General features: G+C 39.9%; 2 protein-coding genes across 11 annotated transcripts in view; one reads left to right on the forward strand and one right to left on the reverse strand.

Annotated features, from left to right (window-relative positions):
• Nucleotides 1–13,206, forward strand: part of BCAS3 (BCAS3 microtubule associated cell migration factor) — a 717,859-nt gene that overhangs the window by 42,539 nt on the left and 662,114 nt on the right. The window lies entirely within an intron of this gene.
• LOC100968926 (large ribosomal subunit protein eL42-like) lies at nt 3,446–8,286 on the reverse strand. The gene has a single exon (XM_063599312.1). It carries the CDS (start codon nt 7,849–7,851, stop codon nt 7,228–7,230), a length of 624 nt encoding a protein of 207 aa, XP_063455382.1. The 5' UTR covers nt 7,852–8,286; the 3' UTR covers nt 3,446–7,227.

Below are 13,206 nucleotides of genomic sequence, written 5' to 3' on the forward strand. Positions count from 1 at the left end.
TCATTTTAGCAGAAATAGAATTTGATTATTAGACTTACACTATGTTAAAAATCATGTAAAGCAAAAATTGTATAGCATATTGTCTTATAAGTAATAAAGGGTTCTCACTTAAAGTTTCAGTGGTAAAAGTCTTCTGATATTTTCGCATACTTTTTGCTATCTGTTTAAATGGCAACTTAGTTTTCTCTTCTTTTCTTTTCTTTTTGAGACATAGTCTTGCTCTGTCACCCAGGCTGGAGTGCAGTGGTGCAATCACGGCTTCAACCTCCTGGGCTCAAGCGATTCCCTCACCTCAGCCTCCCGAGTAGCTGGGACCACAGGTGTGCACCACCATGCCCAACTGATTTTTGTATATATATATATTTTTGTAGAGATGGGGTTTTGCCATCTTGCCCAGTCTGATCTTGAACTCTTGAGCTCAAGTGATCCTCCTGCCTTGGCCTCCCACAGTGCTGGGATTACAGGCATGAGCCACTGCGCCCAGCGTCTTATCTTCTTTTGAAATGCTTATTTTTTTCTTAAAAAATGGAGAATATATTTATTACATCACCTAAAATATGGCAGTTGTATTGTGTGAAACAGTGTACAGTTGGCCCTGGATATCCATGGATTCTGAATACGTGGATTCAGTCAATATGGATAGAAAATATTTGGGAAAAAAGTAAAAAATAATTCAACAATAAAAAATAACACAAATAAAAATGACAGTATAGCTATTTACATAGCACATTGTATTAGGTATTGTAAGTAATTTAGAGATGATTTAAAGTATATAGGAGGATGTGCATAGGTTTTATATGCATAGGTTATGTGCAGATACCATGCCATTTTATAAAAGGGACTTAAGCATTGGAGGTTTTGGTGTCCACAGGGATTCTGGAACCAACCCCACGTGAATACAGAGAGATGACTGTATTTTCTTTTCAAAAGTTAGTATTTGTAGTGTTTTCTTGGAGCTGTGTATATGCGGTACTTCAATGACCTAACACTAGGTGTCGCTACCACATTGAGCTAAGAAAAGTGCAGCTGCTCCTTGAAAGGAAATTTTTGCCCTAAAGCTTTTTGTGTAGTTTTTATACACTAAAAGCTTTAGAGCAAATATGCAAGGGCATTCTTGAGGTAAATGCCAATTAGTCTACTATTTATTAGAGGTTGGGTGCCAATAGACCTTGCCATGTTAAGATTGTTAGCCAGGAAACAGTTTTTATGGGTTTCATTTGGGAGTAATATAAAGTTAGTGATTTGGGTACACTGGCAAGCAGAGAGAGGTTGAATATGGATGAAGTCCAGTGAAAAAAAATTGCCTTTGTTGAGAATAGGACCTTATTTTGTTTGGTGCATTCTCTTCTTCCTGGAAAGAGAATAGGTGGATCCTTAGACATCTACAGTGGGAGGACATTGGTTGTTATGGATGAATAAAAGCAGAAATGAAGAGTAATACTGAAGTAATTTCTGGAATTTAACCATATTGGTGGATTAAAATATCTGTTCCTGTAGTATGTTTCTTAAAGTATCACTCCAGAGAACTCTTGCATCTGAAACTTAATTTTTCCCTGTGTGCGAATAGTGGCGTGACTCTTGTTGATTTGACATAGGCAGTAGACATTACTGTGAGTTTGAAATTTATCATTGTAAGTTGGACTCTTTCTTACTTGAGATCTTTTTGATGATTTTCTACTCTAAAACAATATATTATTTGGACCTAAGCTGATTTATAAGTCTGTGGAATGCAATTTTTTTCTGATAAATGTTATTGAATATACATACAGTAAAATGCACAAATCTTAAGTGTACAGACTGAAAATATATATATATATATATAACCTTCTAACCATCATCCTGGATTAAGATCTAGAACATTTCCAGTACCTCAAAAGAATCCCTTGTGCCACTTCCTTGGCAGTACTACCCTCTTTCCACCTCCAAGTAACCATTATTCTGCTATTCTGACTTCTATCACCATAGATTCTTTTTTTCCATTCTTGAATGTCTAAGAAATATGGTCATAGATTTAAAAGGTATGCTCTTATGTTCTGGCTTGTCTCTTAACATTATGACTGTAAGATTTGTTTTTATGCTATTGTGTGTAACATTAATTTTGCTGTGTTGTATCTATCATATGAATACAATAAATTTTGAAAAATCCATTATATGACTGATAGACATTTTTGTTCCCAGTTTTTGAGTATTATTAATAAAGTTGCTCTGAAAATTCTTATATATGGTAATTTTTCATGGACGTAAACAAAAAATGGTAATTTTTGGTGTACGTAAACACTCATTTGTCTTGGGTGTTGACCTAGGAGTAGATTTATTGTGTCATAGGATAAGTACATGTTTACCTTCAGTAGGTACTGCCAAATAGTTTTCAAAAGTGTTTTTGCCAACTTTGTACTCTCACCAGAATTATGTGGAAGTTCTGTTTGTCCTGCATCCTCAGCAGCACTTGGTATTGTCAGTCTTTTTGATTTTGGCCATTCTGTTGCGGATGTGTTGATATCTTCTGTGAGGTTTTAAAAATGCTTTTTAGGGGGCTGGGTGCGGTAGCTCATGCCTGTAATCCCAGCACTTGGGGAGGCTGAGGTGGGTAGATCACGACGTCAAGAGATCAAGACCATCCTGGCCAACATGGTGAAACCCCGTCTCTATTAAAAATACAAAAAGTAGGCAGGCATGGTGGCGGGCACCTGTAGTCCCAGCTATTTTGGAGGCTGAGGCAGGAGAATCACTTGAACCCGGGAGGTGGAGGTTGCAGTGAGCCGAGATTGTGCCACTGCACTCCAGCCTGGTGACAGAGCGAGACTCTGTCTCAAAAAAAAAAAAAAAAATGCTTTTTAGGCTGGGCACAGTGGCTCATGCCTGTAATCCTGGCACTTTGGGAGGAGGTGGGAGGATCCTTTGAGATTAGAAGTTTGAGACCACCCTGGGCAACATAGACCGTGTCTTGACCAAAAATGTGGCATGTGCCTGTGGTTCCAGCAACTCAGGAGGTTGAGGGGAGAGGATCACTTGAGTCTAGGAGATCAAGGCTGTGGTGAGCTATGATCACGTTACTGCCCTCCAGCCTGGGCGACACAGGACACAGCAAGACCCTATTTCAAAAAATGCTTTTTATTTTGCAATAAATTTCAAACTTCCAGAAAATTTTATAATGTATATAAGGTATTCCTGTTGCTCATTGTGGAGATTCACCAATTACGGATTTTGCCTTATTTGCTTTGTCATTCTTTCAGTCTCTGTATCTATGCATATATTTTCTGAACCATAATTTCCATAAATTATTATTACTATTTTTGAGATGGAGTCTTGCTCTGTCGCCCAGGCTGGAGTGCAGTGGCGTGATCTCGCCCACTGCAACCTCTGCCTCCCGAGTTCAAGCAATTCTCCTGCCTCAGCCTCCTGAGTAGCTGGGACTACAGGCATGCACCACCACGCCGAGGTAATTTTTTGTATTTTTAGTAGAGACGGGGTTTTGGCATGTTGGCCAGGCTCTTCTGAAACTCCTGGCCTCAAGTGATCCAGCCACCTCGGCCTCCCAAAGTGCTAGGATTACAGACATGAGCCATTCATTGTGCCTTGCCTGTTTTCATAAATTATTTAGTATGATTTCCTACAAATAAATATATAGCCATAGCACTGTCATCAAGCCCAGGACATTTAAATTTGATGCAGTAGTATTGTGGAAACTATTGTTCATATTCAAATTTCATCCATTGTCCCAATAGTCTACTTTATAGCTATTGTTACTTTTTCACTTTCTTTCTTTTTCTTTTTTTTTTTTTTTTTTGAGATGAAGTCTCGCTCTGTTGCCCAGGCTGGAGTGCAGTGGTGCGATCTCGGCTCATTGCAACCTCTGCCTCCCAGGTTCAAGTGATTCTTCTGCCTCAGCCTTCTGAGTAGCTAGGACTACAGGCACCCGCCACCATGCCTGGCCAATTTTTTTTGTATTTTTAGTAGAGACGGGGTTTCACCATATTGGCCAGGCTGGTCTTGAACTCCTGATCTTGTGATCCACCTGCCTCGGCCTCCCAAAGTGCTGAGATTACAGGCGTGAGCCACCGTGCCCGGCCTACTTTTTCACTTTCTTAAAATTTTCTTTTGATGAAAAAAATCTGGTTCCGATTTTTTATCTTTTACTCTATTATTATTTTTGTATCTTTGTTTACTCTAAGGATATGCAAATATTCTTCTAGGCTGGGTGTGGTGGCTCATGACTGTAATCCCAGCACTTTGAGAGGCCAAGGCAGGCGGGCCCCTTGAGGTCAGGAGTTCAAGACTAGCCTGGCCAACATGGTGAAACAGTTCGCTACTGAAAATACAAAAATTAGCTGGGCATGATGGTGTGTGCCTGTAATTCCAGCTGCTTGGGTAGCTGAGGCGTGGGAATTGCTTGAACCCGGGAGGCACAGGTTGCAGTGAGCTGAGATCGCGCCACTGCACTCCAGCCTGGGTGACAGAGCGAGACTGTCTCAAAAAAAAAAAAAAAAAAAAAAAAAAAAGGCCGGATGCGGTGGCTCACGCCCGTAATCCCAGCACTTTGGGAGGCGGAGGCGGTCTTATCACCTGAGGTCAGGAGTTCGAGACCATCTTGGCCAACACGGTGAAACCCCGTCTCTACTAAAAATACAAAAATTAGCCGGGTGTGGTGGAATGCACCTGTAAGCCCAGCTACTTGGGAGGCTGAGGCAGGAGAATTGCTTGAATCCAGGAGTGGGAGGTTGCAGTGAGCCAAGATTGCCACTGCACTCTAGCCTGACAACAGAGTGAGACTTCCTCTAAAAAAAAAAAAAATCATTTTCTTTTAGTGGGTTGTTGTTTTTACCTTTAGGTTTAAGATTCATTAAAAAAAAAAAAACAGCTTTGTATATGTGTGGTATGAGATGGGGTCAGGGTTATTTCTTTTTTGTTTCATTTCCTTTTTTGTAGAGACAGAGTCTCATTCTGTTGCCCAGGCTGGAGTGCAGTGGTGCCATTATAGCTCACTGCAGCCTCCAAGTCCTGGGCTCAGGTGATCTTCCTGCCTCAGACTCCTGAGCAACTAGTACTATAAGCATGTGCCACCATGCCCAGCTACTTAAAAGAAGTTTTTTTTGTAGAGAGGGGCTCTCATTATGTTACGCAGGCTGGCCTTGAACTCCTGGCCCAAAGCAGTCCATCTGCCTAAGCCTTATTTCTTATTTATCTCTATTTTTAGAATAATGATACTCAATTGATTCAGCACCATTTCCTGAAAAGACCATTCTTTACCCAATTAATTGGAATAATACCATAGATGTGTAGTAATTCTTATACTCTATTTTTTCATTGGTTTAATTGTCTGCTTTTGAATTCTAAATATGCTAGAAACTCAATCTGAGAAAGTCCCAAAATAAACTTCCCAATTTCTTGCTCTTTGCTTTAAATCTATTTTATTTCCACTCTAGCCCTTCTTGCTAACATCTATATTTTTATTAGAATAGTACCATAATCTTTCCATTCAGCCACACTGAAATGTTCGGGTCTATGTCAAGTATTACGAGATACAAATAAAGTAAGATGTGAGCATTGTCTTGAGGAGATAATTTCCTACTTGGGGGAAATATCACTAAATATTTGCAGTCTGTGTCAGTGGTTCCCAACCAGGAGTGATTTTGTTCTCCAAGGGGCCATTTGGCTATTTTTTTTCATTGTCATGATTGGGGATTGCTGCTGGCATGTGGTAGGTAGAAGCCAGAGATACTGCTACACATCCTATAATATACAGGACAGACTCCTCGAACAAAGAATTGTTCAGTCCAAAACATCAGTAGTGCTGAGGTTGAAAAACCTTGGTCTGTGTGATCAGTATTAGGATAGAGGTATGAATACAGTGCTGTAGAGCCCCCAAAGAATGACAGGATGCCTGAGGGAGGGTTTTTTTTTTCTTTTTGTTTTTTAATCCAGGATCAGACCTGAGGGAGTTTTGTTGTTGTTGTCATTGTTGTTGTTTTTGAGACGGAGTTTCGCTCTTGTTGCCCAGCCTGGAGTGCAATGGTGTGATCTTGGCTCACTGCAGCCTCCACCTCCTGAGTTCAAGCGATTCTCCTGCCTCAGCCTCCCGAGTAGCTGGGATTACAGGCATGCACCACCACACTTGGCTAATTTTGTACTTTTAGTGGAGACAGGGTTTCTCCATGTTGGTCAGGCTGGTCTCGAACTCCTGACCTCAGGTGATAAGACTGCCTTGGCCTCCCAAAGTGCTGGGATTACAGGCGTGAGCCACCGCTCCCGGCCAGAGGGAGGATTTTTTTTTTCTTTTTTTTTTTTTGAGACAGAGTCTCACTCTGTTGCCCAGGCTGGAGTGCAGTGGCACGATCTCGGCTCACTGCAGCCTCCACCTCCCGAGTTCAAGTGATTCTCCTGCCTTAGCCTCCCGAGTAGCTGGGATTACAGGCATGCACCACCACTCTTGGCTAATTTTGTATTTTTAGTGGAGACAGGGCTTCTCCATGTTGGTCAGGCTGGTCTCGAACTCCTGACCTCAGGTGATCTGCCCGCCTTGGCCTCCCAAAGTGCTGGGATTATAGGCGTGAGCCACCGCGCCCAGCCAGAGGGAGGAATTTTTTTTTTTTTTTTTGAGACAGAGTCTCACTCTGTTGCCCAGGCTGGAGTGCAGTGGTGCGATCTCAGCTCACTGCAAGCTCCGCCTCGCAGGTTCACGCCATTCTCCTGCCTCAGCCTCCCGAGTAGCTGGGACTACAGATGCCCGCCACCACGCCAGGCTAATTTTTTGTATTTTTAGTAGACATGGGGTTTCACCATGTTAGCTAGGATGGTCTTGATCTCCTGACCTCGTGATCCGCCTGCCTCGGCCTCCCAGAGTGCTGGAATTACAGGCGTGAGCCACTGCTACTGGCCAAGAGGGAGGAGTTTTAACACTTGTGCTGCCTAGTAAAATTTCATAGAATATGAAAAAAAATTGTTATAACTGGAATATTCAGAATGCACCATACATTGTTTTAGGCATATTGCATATATTATTTATTATCCTGTCAATTTTACTAGTTAGTGTTAGTCTTACTTTACACTTGAAAAAATTAAGGGCTATATTTAACTAGGTGAAGTTCTTTAACAGATACCTTTTAAAAAACAGACTTTAAAAAAAATTATTTATTTTTTAAACATATCACTGTATTTATTTTCTCTCAGGTAATTTTTCTATGGCTTCAACATTTTCACTTCAAAATTAAAAAAAACATATCCCAAAGTTTAGAACTGGATCTCTTGGCCCTTTCTCTTCTTATCTCCTCCCGGTTCAAAATGCTTACATCTCCGAATGACCAGCATCCTCTTGGATCTGCAGTTAGGCTCAACACATTCTGGCCTTAGCACAGTCTTCTTTGTGGTCTTAGCCTTCTTCAGGAAAATTCGCCTTCTCTGCCCACCATAGCCACTCTGCTTCCGATCATAGCGCCTCTTTCCCTGGGCATACAAGGAATCCTTGCTCTTATACTGTGTCACTTTGTGAGGCTGATGCTTGCCACACTTCTTACAGAAGGTTCTTCGGGTTTTAGGTACGTTGACCATCTTTGCAGCAGGGCTGTTCTGTCTATGTGATGAAAACGAGAAATGGCATCTGAGACTCTCGCCTCGCAAAGCTCTCGCCTGACAGGAAAGGAAAAAACAGACTTTATTTTTAAGGGCAGTTTTAGGTTCACGGCAAAATTGAGTAGAAAGTATACGGAGGTCCCGTATACCTCCTGCCTCCACATCGTGCACAACCTCCCCAACTGTCAACACCCCCAGCACCACAGTGGTAAAATTGTTACAATCCATGAACATACATTGATATATTATTGTTACCCACAGTCCATAGCTTACAGTAGGATTCATTTTTGGTGGTATACTTTTTTCCTTTTTTTTTTTTTTTGACACAGGGTCTTGCTCTGTTGGCCATGCTGGAGTACAGTGGTGCGATCTCGGCTCACTGTAGCCTCTGCCTTCTAGGCTCAAGTGATCCTCCCACCTCAGCCTCCTGGGTAGCTGGGACTACAGGTGCATGCCACCATGCCTGGCTAATTTTTCTATTTTTTTGTAGAGATGGGGTTTCGCCATGTTACCCAGGCTGTTCTGGAACTCCTGACCTCAAGTGATCTGCCCACCTCGGCCTCCCAAAGTGCTGGGATTACAGGCATGAGCCACCACACCCGATAATATATTTTTAAAAATAAAGATAATATACATACTCTGAAATGCACAAATCTCGGGTCTATATTTCGGTGATTTTTACTTGTGTATATGTGTTTGTATATATGTGTGTTTATGTATGTCTGTAAGCATGCTTGTGTGTATACACAAGTACATGAAACCACCATTGGGGAGAAAATGTAGAACATTTTTGTACTCATAAAATTTTCCGGTCAATATTTCTCCTCCTTCCAGGATAAGATAATCACTATTCTGACCCCATATTAGTTTTGCATGCATTGAACTTCATATAAACAGGGGCACACAGTATGTACTCTTTTGGATCTGTTCTCTTTTGCTAAATATACTTTTTAGATTAATCTGTGTTGTTGCTATATCATGGTAGTTCGCATTTTTTGTTTGTTTTTATTATTGTGTTTTATTTCACTATTTAAATATACCATAATCTGTTTAGTTATTTTCTTTTTGATGGGCTTTGTGTTTCTGGCCTTTGCCTATAATGAATAAAGTGTCTGTGAACATTCTTGTAGATATGTGGACTCTTTTTTTTTTTTTTTTTAAGATACCTAGTGAAATTGCTTAGTCACAGGGTAGGTGGCATATGTTTAACTATTAGAAATTGTGGCCCCCCCCACCTCCAAAACAAAAAGAAATTGCCCAAGGGTTTTCCAAATAGGCTGTATTGTTGTATATTTCCATTTGCAGTATCTGGGAGTTACAGTTGTTCCACTCACTGCTTACATTGATGTTGTCAGTCATTAAAAAAAATCATCTTGTTAATCTTACAAGTTAATATGATAGCTATTTTATGGAAAAAACTTTTAGACTTCTATTTAATATAAACAGTTTCTCCTTGGTTAATTATCTATTGCAAATCTATCTTCTTTAATCAATGGGTTAAATCAAGATAGGTTTACAATACCATTAAAATGTAACAAATTCAGTCTTTTAAAAGTGGAAAGAGGCGATGAACCAAAATTGGTTTATCTGTTTCACTGCTTTCTCTCTTCACTTTTCAATTGAACACCTATCAGCTTGTAATAAAATAATAAAGAGAATCCAGTTTGTATGTCTGAGTGATTATGAAGTGTTTATGACAGCCGCTAGGCCGACACTCTCTATAATGGTGTTACATTGACTTCTGAACACCTTCTCGTCTGCCTCCAGGCATGTGTGTCAGTGTAGTCTGAGTGGTTTTACATTAACATCTACCCTGAGTAAGATCTTTTGACTACCAAAGTGTTAGTTGCAAATGGAAGATACCATTAAGGCGGCTTCAAAGGACTGGAATGATATTTGGATTGGTGCATGCTGAAGTAATGGCTAGAGTTTTGAAGTATAATGTCTAAATCAGTGTTGCATAACTGAAGGAACATGTGAGTTCAAACGGCTTTTGTTTGATCTTCCTTTAGAAAATCAGGCTGAAGGGGAAAGGTTAAAGTTGCCTTAAAACACTCCTTTCTATGTGTGTAAAAATCTGGAAGTATGAAAATATGATTACAAGTTCCATTCATTATTTGTGTTCTGTGGTTTTCGTATTGTTCTTGAAATTTACTTCCTGCCTGCCTGAAGTTTTGTATTATGAATTTAGTGTCAAGACCAAAATACAGACCGGGTTGCTGTTTTCTTTATGTGGTCAGCAAATATCTGTTCTATAAGTTGTTAGTCCTCACAAATATGCGTTTTAGGCGATTTTTGTGGCTTGCATTTTTTTTCTTGATGGTATACACAGTAGGTTACAGAGATACTGACGCTCTGATATTAACTGAATCATTTGTGGTTAGGCAGGCAAAAAACAAAACAAAACAAAAAACTTGTTCCCCTCTTCCTCCTAATTTTAGGAGCTTTCAAAAGGACTACTCTTTACTATTAGGAAAACTTTCCTCAAACTATGCTATCTTAAGTTTTTAAAATTGTGGAGGCAGAGCTGTAAAAAATAAAATAATACACTAACAGTGACTTGTTAGAGAAAAAAAGGCCTGAGTTTAAGAACTATTTTGGATATAGTGTATTTATAGGAGATTCTGATGCCTGTTTGGGCTGGTTATTTTTGGCAGCCTTTTTCTTTGTTTCCTTATCTATAAAATGAAAATATATTATCAAATTGGCTTACAGGGTGTTTTGAGGGAGAGACTGTCAGCTTTCAGTAGAGCTGGCTCTGTAGTTACTGTGGCCACTCACGTAGCTAGGTGAGTTCTTTTTGTTGCTTCTTAACTGAATTCCTTAGTATAAGATGATACCTGCCATGCCTCCCACATTCTCCTTTACGTTTTTACAATTTCTCCCTAATTAAAAGTAAATTATTGTTATTAATTTTTAAGTTAAAAAAACTATAATGAATAAATCTTCTTTTTAAGGAACTTCATTCCTTCCAGTTGTATCTGTATGATTAGTACATGTGAAGTAATTAGCAAATTGATAACTATACACATGTTTGTTTGCTTGTTTGTTTGTTTATTTATTGAGACAAAGTCTTGCTTTGTCGCCCAGGCCTGAGTGCAGTGGCATAATCTTGGCTCACTGCAACCTCTGCCTCCCAGTTCAAGTAATTCTCGTGCCTCAGCCTCTTAAGTAGCTGGGATTACAGGCGTGCGCCATCACGCCCAGCTAATTTTTGTATTTTTAGTAGAGATGGGGTTTCGCCATGTTGGCCAGGCTGGTCTCAAACTCCTGACCTCAGGTGATCTGCCCACCTCACCCTCCCAAAGTGCTGGGATTACAGGCATCCTGGCCTTAATGTGTATATTTAAATGGGTTACGTGAGGTGTTTTTGTTGCTTTAGGAGCTGAGTTCCTTAGTAGAAGACTTTCTTTCTCTAATCTGTATATTTTTACCTTTTATCCTTGATTTTTTTTTCTTCCTATTATGGAAGATTAACATTTATTTGTGGGATTTTAACATTTTCTATATATGTTTAAATTAATAGGCTTTATTTATTTGAGTAGTTTTAGGTTTACAGAAGATTGAGGTGAAAATACAGAGACCTCTCATGTATCCGCTTATCACCCTCCTATTTTTTTTTTTTTTTTTTTGAGGCAGAGTCTCATTTTGTCGCCCAGGCTGGAGTGCAGTGGCATGATCTCGGCTCACTGCAACCACCGCCTTCCAGGTTCAAGCAATTCTCCCGTCTCAGCCTCCCAAGTAGCTGGGATTATAGGTGCTTGCTACCACTGCTAATTTTTGTATTTTTAGTAGAGATGGGGTTTCGCGATGTTGTCCAGGCTGGTCTCAAACTCTTAACCTCAGGTGATCCGCCAGCCTCGGCCTCCCAAAGTGCTGGGATTATAGGTGTGAGCCACCGCGCCCTGCCAGCCCTCCTATTTTCAACTATTAACATTTGCATTAGTGTAGTACATTTAGTACAATTGACGAGCTTATATTGACACATTATTAATAACTAAAGTCCTTAGATTAACTTTTTCTCCCCAATAGGATTTTATTGGTGTTACTTTTTAGCTTTTTAAACTACTGATCTTTTAAACTACTGATCTTCATTTGTGTCCATATGGTTAGTACATGTGAAACAATTAGATAAGATTGGTAACTCTGCATTTATATGTTTAAATGGGCTATTTTTAGATCGCTGGTAGCAAGGAAAACAAGTTGCAAGTAAAAACATATAAATAGATAAAACTTAGGGAGGGTGGAGACTGGCTTGATCTTGGATGAGATTATGAAGACTAGTGTGATAAAACCTGCTACATAGACAAGATGCTGCTTACCACCTTGGTAGTAGTTCTTTTCTCCAAGGCTATAAATCATAGGAAGTAATGTATTAGTGAGTTCAAGAACTGGGCTGGGTGTGGTGGCTTACACCTGTAATCCCAGCACTTTGGGAGGCTGAGGCGGGCAGATCACGAGGTCAAGAGATCAAGACCATCCTGGCCAACATGGTGAAACCCCGTGTCTACTAAAAATACAAAAATTAGCTGGGCGTGGTGGTGCGCACCTGTAGTCCCAGCTACTCAGGAGGCTGAGGCAGGAGAATCGCTTGAACCTAGGAGGCGGAGGTTGCAGTGAGCCAAGATCGCACCATTGCACTCCAGCCTGGCGACAGAGCGAGACATCGTCTCAAAAATAAATAAATAAATAAAAAAGACCTGAGCACTGAGCTGTACCAAAATATATTCTTCAATATGGTATTTTAACAAATTTCTACGTATTAAATATTAATAGCATGATTTGAGATCAGGAGAGCTAAGGTATATTATGCTAAATAACATTAAGGTAGAATAGTGAGACCAATATAGACTGAATCATTCATTCATCAATTTATTCATTCAACAAGCATCTCTTTGGATTAACCATCATTTATTGAGTGCCAATTATTATATACTATCAAATATACAATTATACATTTAACAAATATACAATTTATATATTGTTGCCTGGTTAGATAAATATGTTATTAACCTTATTTTAAAACGAAACTCAGATTTAGTAAATTTATATAGCTAATAAGTATAGTCCATTTTCTTTTCTACTAAACTGTTAGAATCATTGATTTTGTTGATTTGTAAAATTTGTAACAGATGATCTGGTGTATTTTTCATATTTTGCATTGTTGTGATAGGACATGATTTTTGGAATAAGACCAAAATGTCCGGGGTCTCAGGTATTGGCTGCTCTTGCTCCCTCTCTTCCCAGGTGAAATTAGAGCAGTTACTAATTCAGAAGACTCTTGACATGAAAGATATTTTTGACAGAAAGGCAAAATGCACTGGAGATAAACATGAGGCATTCTTTTCCTATGATCTTCCGTGTCTAGTGGCCAATTTTAAATACTGGATGTTTGGTTGGGTGTGGTAGCTGACGTCTATAATCCTAGCACTTCTAAGAGACTGAGGTGAGATGATTGCTTGAGCCCAGGAGTTTGAGACCAGCCTGGGCAACTTTGTGAGACCCCCGTCTCTACAAAAAAATTTTTAAAAAGTTAGCTGGGCATGGTGGAATGTACCCGTGGTCCCAGCTACTTGGGAGGCTGAGGTGGGAGAAATGCTTGAGCCCAGGAAGTTGAGGCTGTAGTGAGCATTGATCACG

This window comes from Pan paniscus, chromosome 19 (genome assembly GCF_029289425.2).
Source record: "Pan paniscus chromosome 19, NHGRI_mPanPan1-v2.0_pri, whole genome shotgun sequence".
Lineage (NCBI taxonomy): Eukaryota > Metazoa > Chordata > Mammalia > Primates > Hominidae > Pan > Pan paniscus.

What these genes read in the sequence shown, in the direction of transcription:
- LOC100968926 (XM_063599312.1), bottom strand. Translation starts at nt 7,851, where the DNA reads ATGAATCCTACTGTAAGCTATGGACTGTGGGTAACAATAATATATCAA.